At 60.0% G+C, this 27,350-nt stretch overlaps 2 protein-coding genes across 8 annotated transcripts; both read left to right on the forward strand.

Moving 5' to 3' along the window:
• The first annotated feature begins 2,739 nt into the window (after positions 1–2,739).
• Positions 2,740–12,446, forward strand: KLC2 (kinesin light chain 2). 6 transcript variants are annotated; one of them, XM_059932064.1, is made up of 16 exons: positions 2,740–2,819; positions 3,651–3,925; positions 6,281–6,511; positions 6,653–6,722; positions 7,380–7,602; positions 8,256–8,343; positions 8,436–8,537; positions 8,635–8,808; positions 8,915–9,014; positions 9,666–9,715; positions 9,823–9,890; positions 10,332–10,440; positions 10,543–10,701; positions 10,778–10,902; positions 11,112–11,169; positions 11,473–12,446. In XM_059932064.1, exons 2-16 carry the CDS (start codon positions 3,698–3,700, stop codon positions 11,554–11,556), a joined length of 1,869 nt encoding a protein of 622 aa, XP_059788047.1. In that variant the 5' UTR covers positions 2,740–2,819; positions 3,651–3,697; the 3' UTR covers positions 11,557–12,446. The 6 variants fall into 6 exon arrangements, with proteins under 6 accessions (XP_059788047.1, XP_059788045.1, XP_059788049.1 ...); XM_059932062.1 differs by lacking the exon at positions 2,740–2,819 and adding an exon at positions 2,860–2,967; XM_059932066.1 differs by lacking the exon at positions 2,740–2,819 and adding an exon at positions 2,860–2,967 and having other exon boundaries at positions 3,687–3,925.
• Positions 12,447–13,159: 713 nt separating this feature from the next.
• On the forward strand, positions 13,160–20,496 carry RAB1B (RAB1B, member RAS oncogene family). Of its 2 annotated transcripts, none has more exons than XM_059932070.1 (6): positions 13,160–13,272; positions 14,932–15,004; positions 15,297–15,392; positions 15,506–15,601; positions 18,798–18,929; positions 19,022–20,496. In XM_059932070.1, the coding sequence occupies exons 1-6, from the start codon at positions 13,259–13,261 to the stop codon at positions 19,214–19,216; spliced, it is 606 nt and encodes a 201-aa protein (XP_059788053.1). In that variant the 5' UTR covers positions 13,160–13,258; the 3' UTR covers positions 19,217–20,496. The 2 variants fall into 2 exon arrangements, with proteins under 2 accessions (XP_059788053.1, XP_059788054.1); XM_059932071.1 differs by lacking the exon at positions 13,160–13,272 and adding an exon at positions 13,929–14,023.
• Positions 20,497–27,350: the final 6,854 nt, after the last annotated feature.

Below are 27,350 nucleotides of genomic sequence, written 5' to 3' on the forward strand. Positions count from 1 at the left end.
GGCTGTGAACAAGCAACATGACCTCGGTCCTCTTGACCTCTACTCTATGGGGTCAGTCCCCCTTACACACTGGGGCAAAATGATGTGGACTCTGGATTGGAGAAGGACACAGTGGTCACCTCGTGCAGCTGCCTTCCCCTCTTTGGGCCTCACTTTCCGTACTTGTAAAACAAGGACATTGAAGCATTGGCTTTCAACCCAGGGGGCACATCATGGGCACCGCTGAAGTTTCAAAATAATAAGAGATGCCCAGGACCCACTCTGGCACTACTGAATCCCAATCTCTAGGAGAGCCTTCTAACAAAGTTCCTTCCCAAGAGGTTCTGAAACCTAGCCTTGTTAAGAACAGCAAAGGTGCCCTGGGCTCCAGATTCCACTTCCTCCCCATGAGCTTGCCGGCGAGCTGGGCGTGCACTCATGGTATGATGGAGTCTGTTTGCACAAAGGCAGGCTTATCACACCGCAGCCAGTGCAACTCTGGGAGATAGGGCCGCCCTGTAGGCTGAAGACCTCGAATGCAAAAGACTCCAACCTGCAGGGTCCTGGATGAAAACTGACCCGATGAAACCGACAAAGATAAACACAAGCTCTGGACTGAGGCAAACAAGGTAATCCGCAGACACAAGAAACTGGTAACAGCAGGTGCTTCGGGGAAAGGCAGCTGCATGACTGAGGACAGTGGTCAGTGAGAAAGAGCTACATTTCACTGGAACTTGTAGATGCCTTTTGAATGTTGCATCATGTGAATGTATATCAACTGTCTTTAAAAATCACTGGGAGGGACTTCTCTGGCCGTCCAGTGGTTAAGACTCCGAGCTTCCAATGCAGGGGGTGCAGTTTGATCCCTGGTGGGGGAACTAAGAGCCCACGTGCTGTGTGGTGCAGCCAAAAAAAAAAAAAAAAAAAAAAAAATCCCTGGGAAAATATCACTGGCAGAAGCACAGAATCAGGCAGAAGAACCTGGCTGGATATAAGTGGGATGCACGCAATCTAGGGTTTTAGCTGACAAGCTTACCCTGAGCAGACACCGTACCGTGGCTGTCAAAGTCAACCTGACTTTCAGCTTCACGGTGGACGGGTGGTGTGCTCCTTAGGGGGGGGACTATCCCTCTGTGATCTGTGCAGTTCACTCCCTGTCTGGATCCCTGCGCCCTGGACTGAGCACCACATTCGGAGTAGTGTCTGGACTGACAAGCTAAGCCACACCCAGAAAAGAGAAATCGGGAGGGGGAAGGGTCAGAAACTGCACAGGAGTGGGTGAAGGGACCCAGACTGTCAGCCCAGGCAGGGGGAACACTGTGTGGGGCACCATCACTGTCTCCAAATATCTGCATTGGCAAAAGGGAGCAGACTGTCCTTCCTGAGGCCAGAGCTTCAGTTTGGTGTGCGCAGGCACTGTGGGCAGGTCCTGTGGGGGCTAAGGAAAAGCTTGCTAACTTTTAGAGCCATCTCACGGCAGAATGTAGTGGGCTCCCTGTCACAGGACATACTTGAGCTGGCGGGGTGCCGGACCATCTCTCTGTCAGAGATCATGCCGAGGGGATTCTCACATCCACCAGGACACTGAACCGGGTACAGTCTGAGTCTGAACACACCCTGACTCATGAGGAACGCCCCAGGCCCCTGGATACCATTGCCAGGCCTTGCTTGGCAGGTTTTGTCTCTCAGGGTGGTTATCCTGCTGTTACCCACTGGGATGTCGACCTAGAAGCAGTGCAGGTAGAGCTAGGGTAGCCAGCAACCTAGGACTGCAGAGCACCAGACCCAAACCTGGGCCAACAGGTGCGCCCTTCTGCCTTTCAAAAAAACCAGCATTTACTGAGTGCTGCTATGTGGTAGCCAAGAGCTACTCTGAGAGTGGCCAAGAGCTACGCTGAGAGCGAACAAGACAGGCAGATCTTGGCCTGCATTCTAGGGAGGAGACAGAAACTGACAAGGAAAATGTTAGAAGGAGTAAATGCTACAGAGAGAATTAAATGTGTGCTTGAAATGGGCTGGAGGGCTGCTCTACACAGGGGGTGGGGAATCAGGGAAGGGCTCTGGGAGGAGATGACGTCATCATCACCTTGTCCTGATCATCCAGCCCACAGAATCTGTAGTGGTGCTCACCCACAGGGTCACGAGTCTGTTTCGGCCGATGCCCAACTGCCCCTTGCCATCCTTTTCTCCCTCACAGCCAGAAGCCTCCGTCCCTTCCTCCCAAGAAGCAGCCCTAAGATGCCGAGAATCCCCTACTGGGATAAGGACAGCTCCGAAGGATCTGGGTGGGGCATAACCACTCTCTAGAGACAAATGAGCCTGGGGTCAGATCCACGAGATTGGGATAATAGCAGTGCCCGCTTTATCCGGTCTTTGCAAGCATTTAATGTTTCATCGCACTTAAGGCATCCAAGCGCCCCGCACACAGTAAGCGCTCAGAAAGTGGCAACTACCTCAATAAATGTCAATAAATGTCAACTGTCTCGTTCTGGACTCTGAGGAGGCCGGGCCTTCTCCCTGGGTCCCAGTTTCTTCCGCCGCCCTCTCTGGCAGCGGTACAGGGCAAGTTCAGGTGCACATCCTCCCCAGGCTGTCCACACCGCTGCGGCCTCGGGGCGGGTTACAGCGGAGGAATCCGAGGCCGCAGGAGAGTGGGAGGTGGCCGCTATGAACCTAAGCTTCGGGCAAACCCACGCCCGGCGCCTCAATGACCACGCCCCATCCCCGAAGGCCACGCCCCCGGATCCCTTCCCCTTGCCTGGAGTGGGCCCAGCCGGCGTGCTCCTTTAAGGCAGCCAGCGGGCCGAGAAGAGTGTTTAGCCCCCTCCGACGCCGCCAAGGTACGGGCTTCACCTTTAAGGCGGCGCAGGGACTGCTGGGAAGGCCGGCGGGATGGAGGCGGTGGGACCTGCTCACGGCTGCTGGTCCGGGTGAAGCGGGGCGGGAGCCGGAGCCGGAGCGGGAGGCGGGCCCGAGCGGGAGACGCAGGTCCACGCGGGCCGATCGGGCCGGGAGAGGGGGGGCTCTGGGTCGGCCTAGGGGAGGGGTCGTCTTGGGCGCGGCCTGTGAGAGGGCCAGGCCAGCCCGCGGGGAGGGGGCGCAGTCCTGGGTGGCCGGGGGCGGGAGCTCGGCCTTTTCAGGGGAGGGGTCCGCAGGATGTCGTGCTGGCCTATGGGGCGCGGCCTGGGGGGAGGGGGGGACGAAGAACCCGAGATCTCAGCTCCTTAGGGGGAGGGTCTCCCCAGGGTCGAGCTGCCCAGGAGGAGGGGCTCTGTGGCTCGGCCTGCCTGTTGGGAAGGGGGCTGCCCGAGGGGGGCTGGGGCCGGATCGCCCAGAGGGGACGGTGTCTCCGCATGGGAGTGAACCCCCCAAGATCCCCGTAGGTCCATCCTCTGGCACGCCCTGCTCTGGCTTAGGTAGTCTCCAGGGAAGCTCCGAGATTGGGTCGCCTAAGCCGGCCTGAGCCAGTGGTCTGGGCCGAATCCGGGTCCAGCCTCGCCGGTCGCACCGCATTGCGTCTCCCGGGCCAAGACGAGCCGGGCGCGCCCCCTGTAGGCCGAGCGCGGGCACGGTGCGGGCTGCTGCCTGGGGGACGGGGCACCCCGGGGACCCAGGCGTCCGGGGACCCTAGGTGTTTACCTAATCCGGGGCGGACGGCGGCGTGGCCCCAGGCCCGGCACCCCCTGCCCGCCCTCTCGCCTTCACAGGCGGCACGGCCATGGCCACGATGGTGCTTCCTCGGGAGGAGAAGCTGAGCCAGGATGAGATCGTGCTGGGCACCAAGGCCGTTATCCAAGGGCTAGAGACCCTGCGCGGGGAGCATCGTGCCCTTCTCGCTCCCCTCGTCGCTCATGAAGCTGGTGAGGCAGAGCCCGGCTCACAGGAGCGCTGTGTCCTCCTGCGCCGCTCCCTGGAGGCCATCGAGCTGGGGCTGGGGGAGGCCCAGGTAGGCTGGTCTGGGGTGCTAAGGAGGGAGGTCATGGGAGGGATGGAGCCTTCCAGAGGAATCCTGGCAATGTAGTAACAGAATCAGAAGGGAAGGAAGAATCTGTCCCCTGGAGCCTCATGGTAGGATCCCAGTAAATATCTGTTGAAGAAATGGATGGGCTCTGGAGACCCCGGCCGTGCCTGGCCCCAGGAGAGCCTGATCATCTGGCTTCTCTGCTAGGTAGCAGAGACTGCATGGCCTAAAAAAACTGAGGAAATCCTTAAGGATCCCCCCATTCATTCTTCTATTCATTTGTTAACAGGTAAGTTATCAAGTGCCTACTATGTGCCTGGCAATGTGTTAGGTGCCAGGGCTACAGGTCCAACAAGACAGACGAGATCCCTGCCCTAGTCCAATAGGAAGAGAGTCAGAAATACACATATATTTATTCAATATTATAAGTTCTCCAAAGAAAATAACAAGATCTTGTGATAGCCTTAGCTATTGGTCAAGCAAGACTTCTGAGGAAATGACATTTAAATCAAGACCTGAGAGAAGGAATGAACCAGCCTCCAGAGAAAGGAGGAAAGTGAGAGGTTGCATGTACAAAGGTCCTGAAGTGGAAAAGATCTTGTTGTGGAGAGAGAACTGAGAGACCTGTCTAACTGGAGCTTCGTGAGGAAAGAGAGGGACAGAAAAGGCCTGCGGAGAAGGTGGGGACCAGATCATGCTGTGCCTTATTAGTTTGGGTTTTATTCTCAGGAAATCAGGAAGCCTTTGGAGGGTTTAAGCAGTAAAGCGACACAGTCTGGCTTAGGTTTTAAAAACTCTCTCTGGCTGAGGGGTGGAAAATGAACGATTGTGGGTCAGGGTGGAAGGAGGTAGTAGGTGTTAGGAAGCCACTGCTAGAATTCCAACGAGAAATGGTGGGTTGGGCCATGAGGGTAGTAAGAAGGGGGTCAGTCCTAGACGTTCTGGAAGTAGGTCCAGTAGGGCCTGGGGATGGACTAAAGGAGACAGAGAGGGGCAGGGAAAGTCCCAGGTTTGTGGTTTGAGGAAATTAAGAGGAGGAGAGAGCCTGGATGGGTCAGGAGTTCTGTTTGGGTCCTCTTAAGTTGGGGCTGCCAGAATGACATGCAGACGGAGCTATCCAGGAGGTGCTGGGGTGTACAAGGAGTTAGACTCTCGGGCAGAGAGTCTTGGCCCACTCAGATCTTGGCTGAGACACTGCCTGGCTCTGTGAATCCTGGGCAGGTGGTATCACCTTGGTTTCCTTGTTTTTAAAATAGGGATCATGCCATCTGCCATAAATACTTCCAGGCTGTTTAGGATATTTTTTAAAAATAGCTAGTGGTTGTGAAAACACCTGTCACTTAGGCGTTTGCTAGTCAACTAGAAAGCGCGGGGTCCCAGACTGCCTGGCTCTCTGGGAGGGCAACGTGTCGGGCATTCACTCCTCGGCCGGCTGACTGCCAGGTACAGAGATGAACACACCAGGGCCCCCTCCCAGTGTATACAGGCACAGATGGACAACAGGATGGCATGGAGGTGGGGGAGGTGCCGTGCTTTCCGGGGGCTGAGGGCCTAAGAGGCTTCACTGCAGAAATGACCCTGACCATGAAGGACGGAGAAAAGGTAGAGTCTAGGCAAGGCCCCAAGGCGGGAGGAGCCTGGAAGCTCAGGAAAGGAGTCGTGGAGTTTGGGGAGAGGGATGGGGGCTGAGGCTGAGGCCTCTGGATCCCCTTACCTGCCCCTGTGGTTTTCCAGACACTGGGGGTTTAGGACACACACCCTCTTCCCTCCCTGGGAGCTGCAGGAGGACAGGGGCTGCCCTGGCCCCTTGGCAGAAGTCAGGATGGAGTCTTTCGGTAGCCCTTCAGTCGTCTATCAGGGTCTTTGGGAAAGCGCTAGCCCTGGGCCAGGGGCAGCGGTATGGTATAGTGGCTCTGGCTACAGGGCTTGAGTACAACTCCTAGGAGAGACAGGAAACGAGTGGACAGCTCGGGGAAAGGGCAGCACCCCAGCTAGCACTCTTCATGATCCAAAGAACCCAACAAGGTGGGAAGTGGACCATCGATGTGGAGGACTAGCTGGAGGCCCAGGAAATGGGATGGGCTATTTCAGAGTCTAGCACAGCCAGCCTGGGAGCCCAGGGCTCCTGACCACAGAAGGAAGGACTTAGGAATCCCCAAGCCTCCTGGTTTCAGGTCTCAGGCTATGTTGGTCTGTTTGGGGCCCTGGGGCAAAACTCGCTTGATGAGAGGAGAACTTCGGGGCCCTCAGCCCTGCAGCTCCTCCGGGCCTGGCTCTTCTCTGGGGCCCAGGCTGGGGGGTCAGCAGGGCTCTGACCTCCGTTCCGGCTGGCTGCCGCAGGTGATCTTGGCGCTGTCGAGCCACCTGGGGGCTGTAGAGTCGGAGAAGCAGAAGCTGCGGGCTCAGGTACGGCGCCTGGTGCAGGAGAACCAGTGGCTGCGGGAGGAGCTGGCAGGGACGCAGCAGAAGCTGCAGCGCAGCGAGCAGGCCGTGGCCCAGCTCGAGGAGGAGAAGCAGCACTTGCTGTTCATGAGCCAGATCCGCAAGCTGGACGAGGACACCTCCGCCAGCGTAAGCCCTACCACGGCCACTGGGCGGGGCGGGGGCACCTGGGAGCAGGGAGGGGCGGCGGGGGGCAGACGCTGCTCCGACCCAGCCCACCGACCCCTGGGCCGCCTCCTTCCCTGACGACTGTCCCGTCTTCCTCCCCAGGAGGAGAAGGGGGACGTCCCCAAAGACTCTCTGGATGACCTGTTCCCCAGTGAGGAGGAGCAGAGCCCAGGTGCGGAGGGGCAGCTGGCTCTGGGGGCGGGAAAGGAAGGCTGTGTGAACTCCTGGTCCTTGGGACCCAGAGGTCACAGAAAACAAGGTCTGAGTGGCTGCCGTGTTCTTTCCTGCCTCGTTTCTGATGATAACATCCGAGCATTAGAGCTTAAAAGGCAGGTTTTACATGTTGCTTCTCTCATCTCCCAAGTTCTGTGAGGAGCAGGCATCACAGTTCAGAGCTTGCGAGCAGGCCGGCCTGGGTGCGAGCCCTGCTCGGCCTCCATTTGCTCTGTGACCACTGGTAGAGTTTCTTTCCTCTCTGAGCCTCCTGTGAGGGTTAAAGGAGGACGCATGCACAGTGCTGAGCCCCGGGCCAGTACTGGCCTTGCTGATCGGGTGGCCTGTGTATCAGAGCCTCTCTTCTGCACGTGAGGAGGCTGAGGCTCGGGGGTTAGGCGACTTGCTCTGGGACACACAGCTTGAAGTACCGGAGCTGGGACTCTACCCACTCTTTTTGTGGGGTGACTAGACCCACTCTACAGATGGGGAAACTGAGAGCAAATGGTGACTTGCCCAGGGCCACGTGTGACGTCGGTCAAAGGTATGGCTGGCATGTGCCGGCCCAGCTCAGGGGGCACTTGGTACATCTGACCTCCCGCCCTTGGCTTTGCAGCCCCCGGCCCTGGAGGAGGAGATGTGGCTGCCCAGCACGGGGGCTATGAAATCCCAGCGCGGCTCCGCACCCTGCACAATCTGGTGATCCAGTACGCCTCTCAGGGCCGCTATGAGGTGGCCGTGCCACTCTGCAAGCAGGCCCTCGAGGACCTGGAGAAGACGTCAGGCCACGACCACCCTGACGTGGCCACCATGCTGAACATCCTGGCGCTGGTCTATCGGTGAGGGCTCCTCCGGCCTCGGTCACCCATGGGAGCATTCTTCCTGAAGGCTCCAGCCCTGGTCACAAATCCTCAGTGCCTGCAGTGGGCCAGGACTCGGGTTCCACCAAGCAGTTGGGTGACAGAGAAAGAAGGATCTTGTCCCTGGAGAGGGCCAAGCCCACAGGGTGCCTGAGCTACAGACATGAATATGCCTTAGTCTAGTGGTGGACAAAGGCTTGGACGTATCCAGGGAGGGGACGGCACACGAGGACGCCGGGGGCACACCTCCTCCAGGCACCAAGGCTTGAGGAGGGCCTTTGGTGAAAGTTGAGTTTGCCCAGAGCACAAGAGGGTCGGAGAAGGTCTCCTTGGCAGAAAGGACACCATGAGCAGAGGCCCTGGGGAACAGAGGACAAGGTGCACTGGGCATGGGGCAGTGAGGGTGGGATCTGGGGGAGTCTGGCTTGTACCCCAGCGCTGCATGCCCTTCCTGCACAAAGCCCCCCAAGCCAGAGAGCAGGGGCTGACCACGTCTCCCCATGCTCTGGGTCACACCCCATCATGCTCACTCATTAGTAAGTATGGGACGAGTGACCACAGGGATCTTGGGCCACTAGGAGGAGGGCCTTGGGCTGGAGAATAACCCTCATCGTGCTCCCACCTGCCCCCAGGGACCAAAACAAGTACAAGGAGGCTGCCCACCTGCTCAATGATGCCCTGGCCATCCGCGAGAAGACACTGGGCAAGGACCACCCAGCTGTGAGTGAGGCTGGGTGGGAGGTGGGGGCTTCCCGTCCCCCCTGCAGCTCCCAGGTCCCGGGTCATGGAGCCTCCATTCTCCCACCCGCTAGGTGGCTGCGACACTGAACAACCTGGCGGTCCTGTATGGCAAGCGGGGCAAGTACAAGGAGGCTGAGCCCCTCTGCAAGCGGGCACTGGAGATCCGGGAGAAGGTGGGAGCAGGCAGGGCTGGGCAGGCCAGGTGGGCTGGGCAGACGGGGGACGTAGGCCGGCCCCGAGCCCAGCCACTGGCTCTCGCTCCTGTCCCAGGTTCTGGGCAAGCTTCATCCAGATGTGGCCAAGCAGCTGAGCAACCTGGCCCTGCTGTGCCAGAACCAGGGCAAAGCCGAGGAGGTGGAATACTACTACCGGCGGGCACTGGAGATCTACGCCATGTGCCTTGGGCCTGACGACCCCAACGTGGCCAAGACCAAGAACAACCTGGTGTCCTGGGCTGGAGGGGGGCTGGGGGAAGGGGGAGGGGGGAGGGAGGAGAGGAAAAGGCTCCACTCCTTGCATCCTGCTCACCCTCTGGGCCCTGCCCCTCCAGGCCTCCTGCTACCTGAAACAGGGCAAGTACCAGGATGCAGAGACCCTGTACAAGGAGATCCTCACCCGCGCTCACGAGAGGGAGTTCGGCTCTGTCAGCGGTGAGCATGGCTGCCGGGTGCCCCAGCTCACCCGGCACAGGCCCACCCAGCCGTCAGCATCTAGGACGAATACCTCAGCCGGACAGGCCTCACGCCTAGGGTCTGGCTGGTCCGCAGCCACTTGTGTGCACACGTGAGCACACACACCCAACTCACACAGCCCCCTGGGAGGTTGTACCCGTGCAATGCCCTCCCTTTGCATACCTGTGCCCTCGGCCCAGAGCCTCTTCCCCTTTCTCCACTGGGCAACTCACGCTCACCGTGAAGGCCCAGCCCAGATGTCTCCCACTCTGGGAAGCCACCTTCTGGTCCCTCACGGTCAGTCACTTCCTGCTCTGGGACCCCTCAGCCCGGCCCAACATTCAGGCCTAGCATCGTCTCGCGCCGTGGGCCTGAGGTTTGTAAGGGTGTGCTCCCCCCAACCCCCAGTCACGAGCCCCTCAAGCACAGGCCTGTGCCACAGGCATCTCTGTTCCAGAGGAGCGTCAGTCATGTTTTGGGTCTGTTTCTTGTCCATTCATTCATTCAACGAAGCCCAACCCTGGTCCTTCTTGAGTACCCCTGACTTCCCCCGAGACCCCAGTCATGTGTCCAGCCCAACCAGGAGAGGCCCACGTGAGAGGCTGGTGACAGCCCCATCTCTCCCTCCAGGGGACAACAAGCCCATCTGGATGCACGCAGAGGAGCGGGAAGAGAGCAAGGTAGCTCTGTGGGGCAGAGCCCGGGCAGGCGCCTGTGGCGGGAGGATGAGGCCGGGGGTGTGTAGAGGGGAGGACCTGCTCCCACCTTCCGCTTCTCTCTCCCCCAGGATAAGCGCCGGGACAGCACCCCCTATGGGGAATATGGCAGCTGGTACAAGGCCTGTAAAGTAGACAGGTGAGGACAGTGGGGCGGGACTGCTGGGCTGGCAGAGCGCCGGGAGGCGGCATCCTGGGGGGTGGGGGGGGGCCGGGGCCAGGCTCCACCCTCCACACTGCTCAGCCCCGAATACACACCTCTTCTCCATCAGCTCGTCTTTCAAGGCCTAGGTCACAGGCCACCTGTCACAAGAAGGCTTTCTGTCCCAGGACAGCCTGATTATCTCACTCCTGGGTTTCCCAGCTTTTAGTCCTGGTGGCAACGTCCCACCTAGGGCTCTCAGGTGATTCCCCAAAACAGGGGAATCCAGGCGGACCTGGCACAGGGCCTGACACACAGGAAAGGCTCGATTTTGGTCGGCTGGATGGTTCCTCAGGGCCAGCGTGGGCTGGGTGTCGGGATGGGCCCTGGCTCCTGGGGAGCAGGGAGCTGGAGACCGTCCCGCTCTCCCGTCCGCAGCCCCACGGTCAACACCACGCTGCGCAGCTTGGGCGCCCTGTACCGGCGCCAGGGCAAGCTAGAAGCCGCGCACACGCTGGAGGACTGCGCCAGCCGCAGCCGCAAGCAGGTAGGGCGACAGGCACCAGGGGTGTGGGCAGGGACCTGCGTGGCCCTGTGTGTGATCCAGGCAGGGCCCGTTGCTCCGCCTGATGCGCCCGCCCTCCCTCAGGGCCTGGACCCCGCAAGCCAGACCAAGGTGGTGGAGCTGCTGAAAGACGGCAGCGGTGGGCGCGGAGACCGCCGTGGCAGCCGAGACGTGCCCGCGGGTGCCGGGGCTCGGTCTGAATCCGACCTCGAGGAGGGAGGGCCTGCGGCCGAGTGGAGCGGGGTGAGTCTAGGGGCTGGACTGGGCCAGGGGGCTGTGTAGCTGGCATGGCGCAGAGACGACCCCGTCCGCCCCATAGGACGGCAGCGGCTCGTTGCGGCGCAGCGGCTCCTTCGGGAAGCTCCGAGATGCCCTGAGGCGCAGCAGTGAGATGCTGGTGAAGAAGCTGCAGGGTGGTGGCCCCCAGGAGTCCCCGAACCCCAGGTGAGCCTCTCACCCCACAACCTACCAACCCCAGCTGCACTTCAGACCCAGGGTGAAGTCCCTGTCTCGCTCAAGCTCCACCCACCACCAATCTCCCTCCCCTTCCGCCTCCCTCCCCATCAGCCTCCCTCCCCTGCCCCAAGCTGACCCCTTCCCCCGTCCTCCCCCAGTTCCACCGTGGGCAAATCCTGACCGCCCTTTCCCCTCAGGATGAAGCGGGCCAGTTCCCTCAACTTCCTCAACAAGAGTGTGGAAGAGCCAGTCCAGGTACGGGTGGGTAGTTGTCGGCACTGGGCAGCTGAGGCCCCGGCCCCAGGCCTGCGTGTCCTGTGTACTTGCCGAGCTTCTCAAGCATGTCTGTTCATCCAGCCACACTTCCTGTCTCCATCCCAGGCCTGGCTTTGGGCTGGACCCTGGGGAGACAAATGAGGGAAACTCAGCTCCTGCCTGTGAGCGGCCAGTGGCAGCACAGTAACTGTGGAGGTGGGTGGGAGTGTCAGGCCCCTCGGGGCCAGGGAAGCGCGAACTGGCGGCAGCACGAGGCTGAGCCACCCGCCCCTCTGCCCACAGCCTGGAGGCACAGGCCTCTCTGATAGCCGCACCCTCAGCTCCAGCTCCATGGACCTCTCCCGACGAAGCTCCCTTGTGGGCTAATCCTGAAGGGGCAGCCGGTCGCCAGAGCCTCCACCCGGCACCATCCCCACCCCAGCCCTGCGCATGGGCCTGCTGCTTGCCCCGCCTGTCTCTCCCAAGGACCCCTGTCTTTTCTGTTCAATCTCAGGGTAACCTCCTCCCTTGTCATCTCAGCCTGAGCCCTGGAGGCTGGGCCTGACCGCTCCAGCTCTACCCCTTATTTATTCCTTCCAGCAGGGCCCCCTCTTCCCTAGGTTCAGGGCCAGCGGAGGGGCTGGCCGGGGTCTCCAAAGGTAGAGAGAGGCTCAGTGGCCCCGCCTCCGCAGACCCCAAATCCAAGAACACTAAGCACCCGCCGTCCCTTCAGCACCCTGCCCTCCCCCGGCCGTTGCTTCTGTATATAGAGAAATAAGTTATTGGCCGCACTCCTCCCCTCAGTCCTTGGTACTATCCGGCCTCCCCTCACCCCACCCTTCTCTAGTGGTACCGCCCAGGCCTTAATCACCCCCATTCCGCGCGGTGGTATCTCCCAGGCTCCACATCTCAGGGGCGGTGCCTCCCCAAAGGGTTCCCTGGGCATTCTCGCGTTCCTCCCGGCCTCTGAATGGTGCGCCCTGCCCCGTGTCCCTGGACGGAGAGCCCACCCCCTGTCCGTCCTCTCACCGCCGGGCTCTGCCCTGCAGCCCGGTCTTATGCACTGCCCCTGCCGCCCGGCCCGCCCAGGCTCGGCCTGACCCCGCCCCGGGCACCGCCCGTAGAGCCATCCTGCCACGCCTCCTCCCACGCCTGCAGCTTCTTGCTAGGGGCAGTGATGGACCCCTGTGGCAGGAGGGGCTGCCCCAGTTGGGAGGTGAGGCGGTCGCTCTCTATTTTCAAATGTTGCTGTAGAAATAAAGACGGTTTGACTCTGAGCTGGGCTTGTTTTGGGGCGGAGCCCGAGGGCTCCTAGCGTCTCTACGTCTCTACATTGGGGGTGGGGTCAGGAGAGGCTGCGAGTGAGTGTGTGTGTGTGTGTGTGTGTGTGTGTGTGGCTCGCTCACGTCTGGTCCCGCTCAGCTGCAACCCAGATAGGCTTCTCCTATCCCGGAGTTGTTCGGGAGCCCCACAGATTCAGGATTTTTTTCTAACAACCTTCATCTCTGAGATTCTGGAGACCACGGGCTTTGATCGAGCTTTGCCCCTTACCAAGCTGTTTGACCTTGAGCGAGTTACCGAGTCTCGATTTTTTCATCTATAAAATGTGGGTGACACCTTCTTCCTGGGGTTGCTGCTGGGAGTTAGGAGCGCCAGTACACGAAGAACCCTGGATAAATGAACTTTTACTAACGCTGCGGGGAGTGTAAAGATGAGTGCCTCTGTCAGACAGACGTGAAACGTGTCAACGACAGCACTAAATTGAGGATCCAACGCCGGGACGCTGTCAGGCTCCCGAGCGCGGTCCTCCAGCCCAGGTACTTCTAGGGAGTGAACTACAAGCTCCAGAAGGCAACGCGCGGCGATGGTGGGGCCTGGGCTAGGATTACGCCTGCGCAGCGGGGGGCGGGGTGAGTTGCACAATGTAAGGAGACTACAAGTTCCGAGGAGCCACGCGGCGAGGTCCCAGTCCGAAGTATTTGCGCCTGCGCGTCGCGGGCGGGGCCTCTGGGGCGGAGCGGCCACCATCTTGGAACGGGAGGCGGAGCAGAGCCGACTGGGAGCGACCGAGCGGGCCGCCGCTGCCGCCATGAACCCCGAATAGTGAGTGCGCCCCGCCCGCGCCGTCCGGCGCAGCCTCGATCCCGAGTACGGGGCTGTACGCTTACCGGGGTTGTCCGGCCCGGGTCAGGACTGCGCGGCGCCCCCACATCCGGGTCCCTCTTCCGCTGACCTCCCCCCCTCACATCCGGGTTCTGCCCCTCCCCCGGGGGCCCCAGAACCCCAGCTCGACGCCCCGAGTTCTTGCACCCGGGCCCGGAGACTGCGACCCCGAGGGGCACCACTTGGATCCCGAGGCACCGGCACTAGCAGGCCTTGTCGGTCAGGTGACCCCGCAGCCCCGGTCTTTCCAGGCCTCAGTTTCCCCACCTGCTGCCTGAGAGTAGCGGTCTGGGTGCTGACGACGGTCCTGGCATTGTGGAGCCCATCCCCAGAGTTTCTGGTCTCGGTCCAGATTCGGGCCCTTTAGGTCGGGTCGTACATTCTGCTCTCCAGTCCTCCCGGAATCCGGTTCCTGGGGGCTGGCCCGCTGGGTAGCTTTTCCGCAGGTTCTCCCCTCCGGGGCTGCCGCTTTGCCCTTTACCTGGATCAAAGTGCCCTGCCGCTCCCAGAGGCTGGTCCCCTCCCGCCCTCCCCTCACCTTTGCGCAAGCCCCCGGCGCCGCCGTCACACCCCTTCCTTTCGCCGTCACCCTGCCGAAGAAGTTTAGATGAATGTGGCATTTGCTTTCTCCCTTCCAGTGGGATTCTTTGTTCCTCAGACTTTCCTCACTTCTTGGTCACTCCCTCTACGGGTAGGTGGCCCACATCTCTGCCCCGACTTCTCATCGACAGTTTTCCCTTAGTGTCAGTTATCTTCTTCCTCTTTTGCCCCTTCCTTTTTCTCCTCCAGATCCTGGCTTCAGATATCCTTGGGGAAGGGTGAAGCTCTGAGCTGGATTATAAGGGGTAACAGAGAAGGGAACCAACAGGCTTTCACAGAGACTTTGGAGTCTGAACCTGGTTTCCAGTATTAAAGTTAACAGCTGTGTAACTTAGGGCAAGTCACTTCCCTTCTCTGGTCTCTGGTTTCTTCATTAGTTGGGAATAACCAGCACTCACTTCATTGGACTGTTGTGAGGCTTGAATGAGATGATGCATTTGAAGTGCTTAGCACAAGGCCAGGCACAAGTAGGAACTGGATAAGTTTTAACTGCTATTATCATTGCCGCTTGTTGACCGTCTCTTTCTGGAGACTTCATACCAGGTTCTTTATATAGGTATTCAGTTAAGTTCTAGGCTGGGCCCTGGCTTCCACTTCTGGGGCCTCCCCTGCCAAGTCAGGTACGGCACACGGCAGTGTAGGAGGGTTTCCCTAAATAACCCCTACTGGACCCGAAACCATGGAGTCTATCAGGAATCAGAGTAGGATACCCAACTCTGTCACCTAACTCATGTGATCCTTGGCAAGTCACGTCCCTCTCTGTGGCTCCATTTCCTTCTCTGTAAAGTGGGAATTCAGATGCACCCCTTTGGGCCAGCTGTGTTATGGGGAGTGGTCAACCCTCCCCATCCCAGGACTTGTGGGAGGATCTTGTGAGTGCTTTAATACTCTAATCCAAGGCACACCTCACAGTGTGGGAGAATGCTATAGTTTTGACTCCAGGATGATGGCAGGTGGGCTCCCTGCCTTCCTTCACACCTTCCCATCCTTTCTCTCCAGTGACTACCTATTTAAGCTGCTTTTGATTGGTGACTCGGGCGTGGGCAAGTCCTGCCTGCTCCTGCGGTTTGCTGTAAGTAAGAAGTTTCCTATACCATCCATCTGGGGTCCTGGCTGGTGGCCGGAGGGAGAGGGGGGCAACCCAGAGAATAGTGGTTGCAAGACCTGGGAGACCAAGGATGAAGTTGCAGGACTTGCCAGCGACATATCTGACTGAACAGGGGCATAGGGCTGGCAAGTTGGGGTGCTGAGAACTGGGGCTCAGCAGTTAGGAGCTCAGCTGGGGCAGGACACTGGAGGGAGGTTTTCCAGATGGGCCTCAGACCTGTTCACTCAGGCCATTTCCCTGGTCCCTGATCTTTCAGGATGACACATACACAGAGAGCTACATCAGCACCATCGGGGTGGACTTCAAGATCCGAACCATTGAGCTGGATGGCAAAACCATCAAACTTCAGATCGTGAGTGTTGCTCCTCGCAGAATCCCTGGTGCAGAGACATCTCCCTTGGGAGGGGAAGGGCCCTGGGCATGGAGCCCAGGGCTGACCTGCCCGTCTCTCCTGCTGTCTTGTAGTGGGACACAGCTGGTCAGGAACGGTTCCGGACCATCACTTCCAGCTACTACCGGGGGGCTCACGGCATCATCGTGGTGTACGACGTCACCGACCAGGTACTCCCGGGCTCACCATCCCCCACTTTGCCTCCTCAGCCTCAGGTCTTTGGCTTTTGCTGCTTTTTACTGTTCTTGTTCTCTCTTTCTCATGCTGCCCGGAAAGGAGACTGTTCTCGGACTCATTTCACAGGGGGGGGGAAATAGCTGCAGACCTGGGTCCTCCCCAGGCCCCGCTGCAGGGCCTTGGCAGAACCAGGCCTCACCTCCCTGTCCGACTTGCCACCTTACTCTAGACCTTCCAGGCACCTGTGTTTTGTGGGGGGTTCAGTCAGCTGACTGCTTGCTGTGCTGGGCCCGTGGCCTCCTGGGTAAAGACACTGTGGAGAAGCGATTGGAGGGCCTTACGCAAGGAAGTGAGGGAGCCCTGCACTCTGGGCCCAGTGTGAGCAGAGTTCTGGGAGGCCTGTGTCTGCTGTGGCAGCGTGAGTCTTGTGTCATCGGCATCAGCGGTGATGTTAACAGCGGGAAACAGTCCTGTCACGCGTTACAGTTCACAGGTTCTGTCACAGCCCTTTGATGCTCGTAACACTCCAAAGAGGTGTGTGTTATATTCCCATTTTACAGATGAAGAAATGGGTCGGGGTGGTAAGACTTTCTTATTTTCTTAGGCCCTGCAGCCAGTTAAGTGGTGGAGACAGAAAGCCCAGGCCTACTGATTCTACCCGCTTTGTTTTTTTTTAAACTTTGTTGCTTCATGGGGGTCAGGCCCTGGGGACATGGAGATACTTGTGTCAGCCCCAGGCCAGGAGGAGTCCCCGCTCTGAGGGGCAGCTGGGCTCTTCAGCTCACCAGGGACTCGTGATGCCTACTAGACAACAAGCTGTGGGTGAACTTTGCTCCACTCAGACGGAGGTCACCAAGGACCTCTAACCGCCCAAACTTGTGACTTCATTTCAGTTTTTGCCATGATTGATCTCCCATGGCTTTTAACTCTGTTCTCTTCTCGCTCTTTGAAAAAGTTACTGTCTCAAGGTCTGCCACCTCCTGCTGCAGCAGATTCTCTTTTCAGTGACTTCTTACTGGTCCGTCGTATCCTGCCCCGCTACAGCCCCAGATTCTGTGCTTCTTGATTGCCCCAAGCCTCCTCCTGACTCTCCCTGCACAATTCTGGCCACCTTGTGGTTTGGCTTCTTGTTTTGTGATTTCTACAACTAAAGAGCTATCACTGTGGATCTCCTCCTGTGTCCTGCGTTCTGCTGGCACTTTATGTCTGTGTTAATTCTCATGTTCACAGTATAACCCAGTGAACTCAGTGGTGGCGTCCCTCTTTTCCAGATGAGGAAACACACTTAGACGTATGTTGAGTTACCTGTCCATGGCTTCACAGTCAGGAAAGGCAAAGCCCGTATTTTGAACCCAGGGTTCTTTGCTTCCCAGCACATCCTTTCCTGCCTCTTGACCGCCTTTAGGCCATCTGCAGAGCTCCAGACCATCTGCAGAACTCAGCTTGTCTGGTGCTGGTCTCCCCATCTCTTCCTGAACTGGCTTCTGCGTCCTCATCTTTATAACAGAGTCCCTGTTGGCCTGACCAGAAAACTCTTCCCTCCCCCATCCTGTCAGTCCCTGGGCCCCTCTGTTCTCCCCCATCATCTCTCCCAGATCCGTCCCCTCGTAATAATAGCAGTGATGAGGATAATGGCAGCTCTTGCTAATTAAGCACTTGTTATGAGACAAGCCTGCATTCATTATCCCATACTCACAACAGCCCCACCAGGAGGTACTATTTTATAGAAGTGAGGAGACTGAGGTTCCGAGAAGCCAAGTGACATATCTAGGACCGTACAGTAAGTGGCAGAGGTGGGGCTTAACCCAGGCTGGTCTGACTCTAAATCCTGTGCTCTTCCCTGCCTCATTCCCTGGCTCAGGGCACATCTTCTCTTCCCTGGATTATTCCAGCCATCTCCCAGCTGGTGTCCACCTCCTTGCCGGTCTGATCTGGCCTCTGCACTCCTGCCAGGACTCTCCTCCCGGAACACAGGTGTGCTGCTGCTGCTCCCTTCCGAAGGAAACCTCTGCTGGCTCCTGGTTGTCTAAGACTGGGCCAGGCTAAGACCCTCCCTGCTTGGGCCTGCTTCCTCTTCCTCTCCTTCCCTGCTCAGGGCCTGTGTCCCAGCAGCTTTTAGCTTTTCCCCCTCCCCAAAGACAGCACGCCCCTCCCATCCCATCCCGTGACCCGGCGTATGTCCTCTCCTCCCCTTGCGCCTCTCCCCGTCCCTCCACTGGCACCCACATGGGGGTAGTTCGTCCCTGCAGGTGTAGGTCGGCTGTAATCTCCCCAGGCAGAGATGATCCTGGAGCTCCACCAGCTCCTGCCTTCTGTCCCTGCAGCTCTTGGTCGCCCTGTCTTGCCATTGTGTGTGCCCTAGTCTAGTCCTCCATTGTCCCCTGAGTGCTTTAGGGCAGGGCCCAGGCATGATTCCATTATTTGAACCCAGTGTCCAGCACAGGGCCCCGCCTGGGACATGGCAGGAGGTGTACGTTTGAACCCAGTGTGATATCACCAGACCTCTGGCTCCTAAGAAGGGAAAGCGGCTCTAGCTCAAGCATATTCCTAAAAGTTCTGTCCTTTGTCGGCGTGCCAGGTGTGGGGGGGGTGGGGCGCAGCAGGCCGCCGGGAGAGCCAGGCCGAGCGCGGAGGCTGTCGGTGCCAGAAGTAGGACGAATGTCAGGCCCTGTTCCCAGGATACCTGTCTCCCCCGTCGGCCAGGGTCTCCTCTGCGAGGATCCTCCACCTACCACTGGGCTCCAAGGTTTCAAACCTTAAAGAGATTTTAAGGCCACTGTGGGGACTTTGTAATTCTTGCTAACCTGTTATCCTTTGTCTCTGTCTTCCCTCTGGCCTCTCTCCTGATGCCGTTTGCTCCCTCCACGTGGTTAGGCCTTTTCTGTGTCTTGGGGAAACACGAGCAGCTGCAGGAAGCAGAGCTGGCTGGCCCTTGGTCTAAGCTGTTGAGGTGTCGGGGCTGTTGGTAGACAGCCGGGGCCCTGCTGGGCCTGGCTCTTGGGGTCTCAGACAGAGGAGGGCAGGAAGGAGCGCTAAGCCTGGAGGAGCTTCCTCTGGGTCCCTGAGCCCAGGGCGCCTGCCTTTCTCAGGAGCCCAGGACAGCCATCTTCCCCTCAAAACCCCTGTTCTCCAGGCCTGGCGTAGGGGTGGGAGGTGGGAGCAAAGTAACTTTTGATCTGGTCCCTCTAGGAATCCTATGCCAATGTGAAGCAGTGGCTACAGGAGATCGACCGCTATGCCAGCGAGAATGTCAATAAGCTCCTGGTGGGCAACAAGAGCGACCTCACCACCAAGAAGGTGGTGGATAACACCACAGCCAAGGTGAGCAGGCCTGGGCCAGGCCGCCCGGGTGGGCTGGGGCCTGCTGCCCCTCACCTCCTCTCCCCTTCTCTTTCCTCCTCTCCCCTTATCAGGAGTTTGCAGATTCCCTGGGCATCCCCTTCCTGGAGACGAGTGCCAAGAACGCTACCAATGTCGAGCAGGCGTTCATGACCATGGCTGCTGAGATCAAAAAACGGATGGGGCCTGGGGCAGCCTCAGGGGGTGAGCGGCCCAACCTCAAGATTGACAGCACCCCCGTGAAGCAGGCTGGTGGCGGCTGTTGCTAGGAGGGGCTCGTGGGGTGGGACCGGAGGTGGCACCTTCTCCAGATGATGCCCCTGGAGGGGGCAGGAGGTACTTCCCTCTCCCGGGGCATTTGAATCTGTGGCTTTGGGGTGTCCTGGGCTCCCCATCTCCCTCTGGCCTGTCTGCCTGCCGCCCTGAGCCCCGGTTCTGTCAGGGCCCCCAAGGGAGGACACCCAGGACCTTTGGCTGGGGTGAGGGTGCGGGCTTGCTCTGCTGCTGCCTCTGGGTGACTTTAAAAGATACCCCACCGCACACCTTTGGGATGAGGGCTCTCCTCTGTCTGTCTCCCTCCCCCTGCCCCCCGTGTATGCTGCAGTGGGTTTCTCTCCTTACTCTTCTTCCTCCCCTCCCCTGCGCACCCCCCTTCCCCAGGAGCCGAGGGCCTCCCTGGCCTCTACTGCCCCTGGCTGCAGTCAGCACCTGGGGCCAGGAATGGGACCAGGGGATCCAGGGCCCTGGAATGCAGGGCCCTGGGCTGGACCTCAGGACGGGCATGGGGCCACAGGGGCCCAGCAGCCCACTTTCCTCTCCTCCCTGCCTCCACACCCTGACACACACACTCACAGCTCGAGCCGTCCAGCTGCGGTGGGGTCTGAGCACATCTAGGGCAGGGGGGTGGGCAGCCGCGCTGGGCCTGTGTCTTGAGCCCAGAGGGAGCCTGCTCCTGCCACTCCCTGCCCTGCCAGAGCCAGGCCCGTGTGCTGCCCGCCCACCGTGCCCCTTTGTCCCCAAGGCAGGCGGAGGCGGAAGGCCCACCGTGCCAGAGGCTGGGCACCAGCCTTAACCCTCACTCTGCCAGCACCTCCTCCCTTGCCCTGAGGCAGCACATCTGGCTTATTCTCCCCCTTCCGTCCCTTGGAGCCTATGAGGGCGGATCCTCATCCCCTGTCGCTACTTCTCTGGGAATGTGGGTGCAACCCAGGGTGGGGGGGGCCTCTCCACTTAACTCCCTCCCACCCAGGATGCTAGCCCCCTGCCTCTGACACAGCTTCTTCCTGCAGAAAAACAAACCTTTGATCTCTACCTGAGAAGCCATGTCCCTTGTGCTGTCTCTTGCCTGTCCCACCTGTGCCCTCCCCTCCAGCTTGTATTTAAGTCCCTGGGCTGCCCCTCGGGGTGCCCTCCCAACTCCCAGGTTCCCCTCTGGTGTCATGTCAGGCATTTTGCAAGGAAAAGCCACTTGGGGAAAGACGGAAAGGACAAAAAATAAATAAATAAATTTCCACTGGCCCTCGGGGGAGCCGAGGGTTTTTGCAAGGAAGTTGTGGTGGCTGAGTGTGGTCTGTGGTGGGAGCTGCCTTTGGGTGGCGGGGAAGGAACTGGAGCCCTGGACTTGGTGGGCTGCACAGGGGTCCTGGCTTGGGCTGTGTGTCCTAGGGTTGCTGTTGAAAGGCCTTGACCCATTTCCTGAAGCTAGGAGAGCTGCCTGCTTGTGCTTCTATGGTCTGTCCCCACGGGCCCAGCACGGTTCCGGCCGGCCGGCTGGGAGGGCGGCTGGCGGCCGTCAGTGAGCACCTGGTGAGCTGCCGCCGCCGCCAACACCCACACAGGCGGGTCCGGGATGGGGAGTTGGGCCGCAGACCTTGTGCCCCACTGTGTCTGGCCCGCAGCCCCTTCAGCCCCGTGGCTCAGCCCCCTCTCCCGGCTTGTTCTGGGTTTAAGCCAGGTGTCTCTGACCCCTCGGACAGTGACAAGTGCTTTGCACTTAAGACCTCGGTCCGACCTCCTTGGCCGGCGAATGAGGGCAGAGGTGCAGGCACCCGTCCGAGTGGACCGAGGGTGGCAGTGGTGGGCTCGTTGTGTGACGTGGGGGTGGGGGGTTATGCCAGGGATGTGCGTCCATGCTTACGTGTCCCTGAGGTTGGGGCGGGGTTGGCGCCCGGGCCGCGCTGGCGGAGGGGCGCACAGAGACCCAGCCCCGCCCGCCCGAGGCTGCTCGCACGGCGGCCCCGCCCCCGGCTCCGCCCCGCCGGCTTCGCGGGCTGGAGAGCAAGGGAGCCGCGGGCGAGGGATCGCAGGATGAGCGATTGGGGCCCGGGCAGCCGGCAGCGGACGCGCCCCCCGAGCCCACCGGCCCGCGCCCCACGGCCCCGCGGCCCCGATCCCGGCCGCGCTGCCCGCGTCCCCCGAGCCCGCGCCCGAGCCCTGCGGGCCATGCCCGGCCGGCCCTAAGCGCGGGCCGGGGGGGCGTCCCCTTGCGCCCGGGCCCCGCGCTGGCGCCCCCCGGGCCGCCGCCCGGCGCGGGGGCCATGGCGTTCACCTTCGCCGCGTTCTGCTACATGCTCACCCTGGTGCTGTGCGCCTCTCTCATCTTCTTTGTCATCTGGCACGTAAGGCCGGGCTGGGGCTGGGGCTGGGGCTGGGGCTGGGGCTGGGGCTGGGGTCGGAGTGGGGCCAGGGGGCGCTGGGAGCAGGAGGGGGACGGACGGATGGTCTCAGGGCCCGGAGGAACTTGGAGCCTCCTCTCCGCTATCCCCCATCAGTCGGCTTCTGTTCGCCCCATAAACACCCCCCATCATCGGCTTCCTTCCCGGGGGGGCCCCCCCTTTCTCCGCCGACCCCGACTGTCTGTGGGTATGTCAGTCGGTCTCTGACCCCCCTCCCCTGCCCCATGGCAGCCTTGGGGTGTGGGGCGGAATTCTGGGATTCTTGTTCCTTTCCCTCCTATTCCCCCGCCCCCCAACCCCTGCCATCTAGTCGCCCCCGTTTGTCCGTCGGGCAGTTTGTCTGTCTACTCTCCCCACCCCCTTTGTGGGTTTTTCCAGCCAGAGTGATGGAGCCAGTTGCTATGGCAACTGCATCTGTTTACAGGACCCACAGATCGCAGAGCCCATTAACCCTTTCTATTCCCGCCCCCCCACCCCCACTCCCTGACCCAGCAGTGATTGGCTCTAAGCAGCCCCAGAGACCTAACCCCGACCACCAGCTCACCTTGGGTTTCCCTACCCCCTCTTGTTCGGGCTTCCCCCCACTAGGTTTCCTCCCCACTTTCCAGCTTTCCTCCTCTTCCTGCCCCCACTTTCCTCTTTGTCTCCTGTTTCCTTTGGTCTGTCTCTCTCTCCAGCCTTGCCTCACACCTGGTTCTTCAAAACGTCCATTTCTCATCCCTTATCCTGATTGCCTCCCTTTAGAGAGGGTCCCTCTCCCCCACTCTCTGGGGCCTTCTCAGTGGTCCCCTGCCTGTCTCCCTTCTACTCACTACAGAACTATCAATCAGCCTCCAGCTTATTTTTTGGGACCCTTGCCCCCCACCCCTTTTACTGCCCTCTCTTCTCCTATGTCCCCTGAGGTTTCAGCCACCACCCTATCCCCTCCACACGGCCTGTGCATCTTGGCCCTGGCCCGCTCAGCTCAGCATCCTCTGCTTGTACGTCCAGCACACACCTCCCTGATAATCGTGTTGTCCCCCGCCAGTCTCTCCATACCCGCTTCCTTCCTCTTCCTCCCCATTGCCTCACCCGCTTCTTTCTTGGTCTTCCCACTTCATCACTCCTTTCTTTTCCTGGGACCTGCTGCCTGCCTGCTCCGTGGTCTTCCCTGGCCCTTGATCAGTCTCCCTTCATCATCCCCTGCTGTCCCCTTGCTGTCTGTCTCTTTTACATCAGGATTCCATGGACTCTGACTGCGCCCCTTCTGTGTGAGGAGTGAGCCCCCATAGACACCTTCAGACACACACACCCCATCTGCAGCCCTCTCTCTCTCTCTTTGGGTCTCTCAGTTGCTTTTTCTTTTCTCTGCCCCCTTCTCTGTTTCTCTTTCCCTTCCTCCATCTCCCCTAGGTCCATCTTGGTCTCTCTGAGCCTCCTATCTCATCCCAGGGCCTTGGACAGTCCTGTGGGGTGGTGGCAGGAGGGCTGGAGTCCTGAGGACTGGAAGGAATTGAGAGTCACGGGCTGGGCACACAGAGGTAACCAGCTCCTGGGAGGAAAGCTCCTGGAATTCAAGAAGCCCCTTTTTGGGCCCTTCCCCACCCAGAGGCCTCCAACAGCCTCTATGGGGGTCCCTGTCCTCAGCGGATCCTCAGAGCAGACCTCCATCCAACACACCTGTGTCGATGCTCCTGAGAACCAGGCTCTGGGCGGCTTTGGGAGAGACAAGGATGAATAAGACTCAGGCTTCGCCCTTCTGGGGCTCCCAGGCTGGGAGAGAGGGCCCAAGTGCTCTCAAAAAATACTCATTGAGCACCGACTACGTGTCAGGCACTGTGTTCGCTCAGCTGTTTAGCTGGGCGATCATAGCAAGTCTCTTGTCCTGAGTCTGTTTCCTCATCGGTAAAGTGGGCTTGTTGTATATACAGCAGAGTGTATATAAGCCCAGAGCAAGGCTTGCCAAGGGGTGCGCGGGTGGGGAGAGGAGGTGTGGTCCTCAATCCAAATTGGTAAGAACTAGAACCTTCCAGGGCAGGACCCCAGATCCCACCACAGACCCTGAGCCTAGGCCCCACTGGTCGCTAGGCAACCCTGGTGGGGAGTGACGCGTGTCTGCTGTCACCGTGGGGGATTGTTTGTTCCAGGGGGCTGAGTCAGCGCCAGGCAGCCTGGGGGGTGGGAGGTGCAACACTCGCCGCCTGCTGGTGGTGCCAGCTCTGGGGCAGACAGACGGCACCCTTCCGCTCCCTGCTGGACCCTGTTGCTGTGCCTGACAGGCAGGCGGCTGCCCAGAGTCAATGGGGAGTTGGTGGGGCTGCTCCAGATGGCCCCAGCTCCCTCCAGGAAGCCCGTGTTCTCTCCCTTCGAGTCTTAAGGGGTCCGGGATGCTTGGGGGTGGTGGGCCCGCTGCCTCATCCTTGGGCTGGTGCTCAGGGGAGGGGACTCCTGAAGTCTCCTCTGCCAGCCTTCCGCCCATGCCAGCTCTCCCCAGGTCTGTCCCATCATCCTCTCAAACACCTGCTCCCCCCAAGAGTTCTCCATCCCAGTGAGGACAGTTCCATCCGCCAGATGCCCCAACACCCAAAGTCACCTTGGGCCCCTTTGCCTCCACTTCACTGCCATTCAAGCCCTCTGGAGTCTGGCTTCTAAATAGCTCTGGAATCCATCCCCACCTCTCCATGCCCACTGTCCCTCTCTTCACTCAGATCACCATACCTCCCCCCCCACCCCAAGCCCCAGCCGCAACACTCCAATAGTCCCCTGACTGGTCTAGCCTGAGTGTAGTAAAGTGGTTCAAATTTTAACTCTGGAATCTAACGGGTTTAGAAACCTGGCTTGCCACTAACTAGCTATGTGGCCTTGGACAAGTCATTTAATCTATCTCAGTTTCCTCATCTGCAAAACGGAAGTGATAATACCAGCACCTACGTCATCAGGTTGTTGCAAGCATCAAATGAGTTAATAAACATAAAGCCTGTTGGCATGGAGGAAGCATCATGTATGTCTTGGCTGGGACCGTTAACCAGTTTGTACTTCCTGATCGGTCAACCCTAAAACATCAACCTAACCACCCCGCTTTGCTGCTTTATACCCCTCGATGGCTCCCCTTTACTTCTGTGTTGAAGTCCAAACATCTGGTCTGGCCTCACAAGGCACCCACGTCTGGCGCTGCTGACCTCTCCAGCCCATCTTTCACCATTCCCGTCTTTCTTCCCGCTCGCCTCACGCTTTCACTTTAGCCATATAGAACCTGCAGCTTCCTGAATGTTCCTTATTCTTTCAACCCTCTGCCTTTGTACCTGCTGTTCCTGCTGTTCAGACTGCCTTTCCCGCATTTGTTCACCAGACAAACGCCTACTCAAGAGTCCAGCCTGAACTCCCCATCCCCACCCCATGCTGGATCAGGCACCCACCCCAGGTTCTTCCTGCACTCCACAGCCCTGATCACCCTGGAGGTAGTTCACAGTTTTTCTCCCAAGTCTGGGGTTCCTCCCGGGCAGGGGCGGTGTCCCAGGCTTCTGGGACCCAAGTGTTCAGCACAGGGCCCAGCGGAGAAGACACTATCTCTTGGGATGTTTTGGATGGAGGTGTAGTGGACATGTCCTGAACCGGGCATCAGCGCACTAGAGTTCCATTCCAAATTGTTGTGTGACCTTGGGCCAGGCCCCACCCCTCTCTGGGCCTCAGTTTCTCCACCTTTGCAGCACGTCCCATCTGGTCCGATCCCCATGTGTGAATCTTATGCCACAGAAGAATGCGTGGGGGGCCATAAGCTGCTGCCCCAACCCTGACGGGCACACGCCCCTCCCCCAGATCATAGCCTTTGACGAGCTGCGGACCGACTTCAAGAACCCCATCGACCAGGGGAACCCAGCGCGGGCAGTAAGTGATACATGTGCTGTGCCGAGGTGTGACCGTCCGTCTGTCTTGCCGTATGTCGCGGGTGGAGGACGGCGGGGGGACAGGAAGACGGAGGTAGAGGGGATGGTGGCCGTGCCCCTTCCTCTGCTTTGTCCCCGCCCCCAGCAAACACCTGGCTCGGGCTCAGGGCTCGGGTTCCTCCTGGCGGGGCAGCCGTTGCCAGGCTCTGGGCCGTTGCCAGGCTCTGGGCCGTTGCCATGGAGACGCGGGTGAAGATCCCTCCATGGTGACGGTCGCTATGGGGACGGCGCGGCTGCTTTCCGGCCGCGCCGCCGGAAACGCCGCAGAGCCTGCTCTGGCGCCCCCTGGCGGCCACGTGCAGGGAGTGGGGGGCGTGGGAGGGTGGCGGGGCGCCCCCAGTGCCCGCTCTTTCACCTCCACCATTGCGGTCTTTTCCTCTCCCTACAGCGCGAGCGTTTAAAAAACATCGAACGCATCTGCTGCCTCCTGAGGAAGGTCAGTGTCAGGGCTAGGGGCAGGAGGCTCCTAGCCGAGCTCAGCGCCACTGTAACCCAGAGCCGGGCCTTCCCCCTCTGCGGCCTGTTTGATCTGCTCTGCCACGTGGGAGGGAGTGGGAGGCTAGAAGCCCTTTCAGTCCCCAGAGGTGATGGTGGGTGGGCACCTCCCAAGTGCCCTTGAAGCTTGGATCTGTCCTAGCACCTGGCCACTGACCTCTCACCCTCACTCCCCAGCTGGTGGTCCCAGAATACTCCATCCACGGCCTCTTCTGTCTGATGTTTCTGTGTGCAGCAGAGTGGGTGACCCTGGGCCTCAACATCCCCCTCCTCTTCTACCACCTCTGGAGGTGAGGGTAGCAGCTGCCTTCGGGAGGGTGAGATGGGAGAGCGGGGCAGGATGTGGGTGGGAGCCTTGAGGGTGGGCACTCAGGCCCCTCCCTCCCCCCAGGTACTTCCACCGTCCTGCGGATGGCTCTGAGGTCATGTATGACGCAGTCTCCATCATGAATGCTGACATCCTCAACTACTGCCAGAAGGAGTCCTGGTGCAAACTCGCCTTCTACCTGCTCTCCTTCTTCTATTACCTGTACAGGTGAGGTCCTGCCCATGGCGGTCAGAAGTCAGGGAAGGGATGCTCCAGGCACCATCCCTCCAACCCCAGGAATGGCTGGGCCCCAAGTTCCTGCCCTTTGCCCTTGATGACTGAGGGCAACCTAGGGCGCGACAGGGTGGGTGGCCAGTAGCGGGCATGCTCGCGACTTGGCTCACTGCCTTGTCTTCCCACAGTATGGTTTATACGTTGGTGAGTTTTTAAGGGGGAAGCCGGCCAGGGAGCGAGCCCAGAACGGACCGGACGCCTGTGCACCCCCAGCCCTGCCCCTGGGCCGCAGAGGCCTCAGCCCCGGGGAGGGAGGGGGCACTGGTGCCCCCAGCCTCCTCTCCCCCCCACCCAAACTGCTGCTGCGGGGACTTCCCGCCTTCAGAGCCCCCTCCCCTTGGACTAGGGCTGGGCAGAGCTCTAAATAGGGGCAGGAGCTCCTCTGCCAGCCTGTGGGCATGGCAGTCAGTCCTGGAAGGGGCGGGACCTCCAGCCTTGTCCACTTCAGAGGGCATTTAGGCCCTGCCACGGGGCAGGGCTTGTCCCTGGAAGTTCTGGGCCGCCCCCTCCACCCCCCACCCTGGGGCTCCCCCTGCAGGTGGGGCGGTACCCACACCGGGAATGAGCAGGCTCAGCAGGGGGGCAGCCCCACCCCTAGTCTGCCCTCCCCCCTCCCCCAGGCTTTCTCTCCAGACCCCTCCCTGTCCCCCCTTGCCCCAACCCCAGCCACCCTGTCTCTTGGACCTATTTTCTATGTTGCCTGGAGGAG

Source organism: Balaenoptera ricei, chromosome 8, assembly GCF_028023285.1.
Source record: "Balaenoptera ricei isolate mBalRic1 chromosome 8, mBalRic1.hap2, whole genome shotgun sequence".
Lineage (NCBI taxonomy): Eukaryota > Metazoa > Chordata > Mammalia > Artiodactyla > Balaenopteridae > Balaenoptera > Balaenoptera ricei.

Coding starts and splice junctions, on each gene's coding strand:
- KLC2 (XM_059932064.1), top strand. CDS start 3,698: ATGGCCACGATGGTGCTTCCTCGGGAGGAGAAGCTGAGCCAGGATGAG. Junction 6,723..7,379: donor TGAGGAGGAGCAGAGCCCAG/GTGCGGAGGGGC, acceptor TTGGCTTTGCAG/CCCCCGGCCCTGGAGGAGGA. Junction 9,015..9,665: donor GGAGTTCGGCTCTGTCAGCG/GTGAGCATGGCT, acceptor CTCTCCCTCCAG/GGGACAACAAGCCCATCTGG.
- RAB1B (XM_059932071.1), top strand. CDS start 13,944: ATGTGGCATTTGCTTTCTCCCTTCCAGTGGGATTCTTTGTTCCTCAGA. Junction 15,005..15,296: donor GCCTGCTCCTGCGGTTTGCT/GTAAGTAAGAAG, acceptor CTGATCTTTCAG/GATGACACATACACAGAGAG. Junction 15,602..18,797: donor TGTACGACGTCACCGACCAG/GTACTCCCGGGC, acceptor TGGTCCCTCTAG/GAATCCTATGCCAATGTGAA.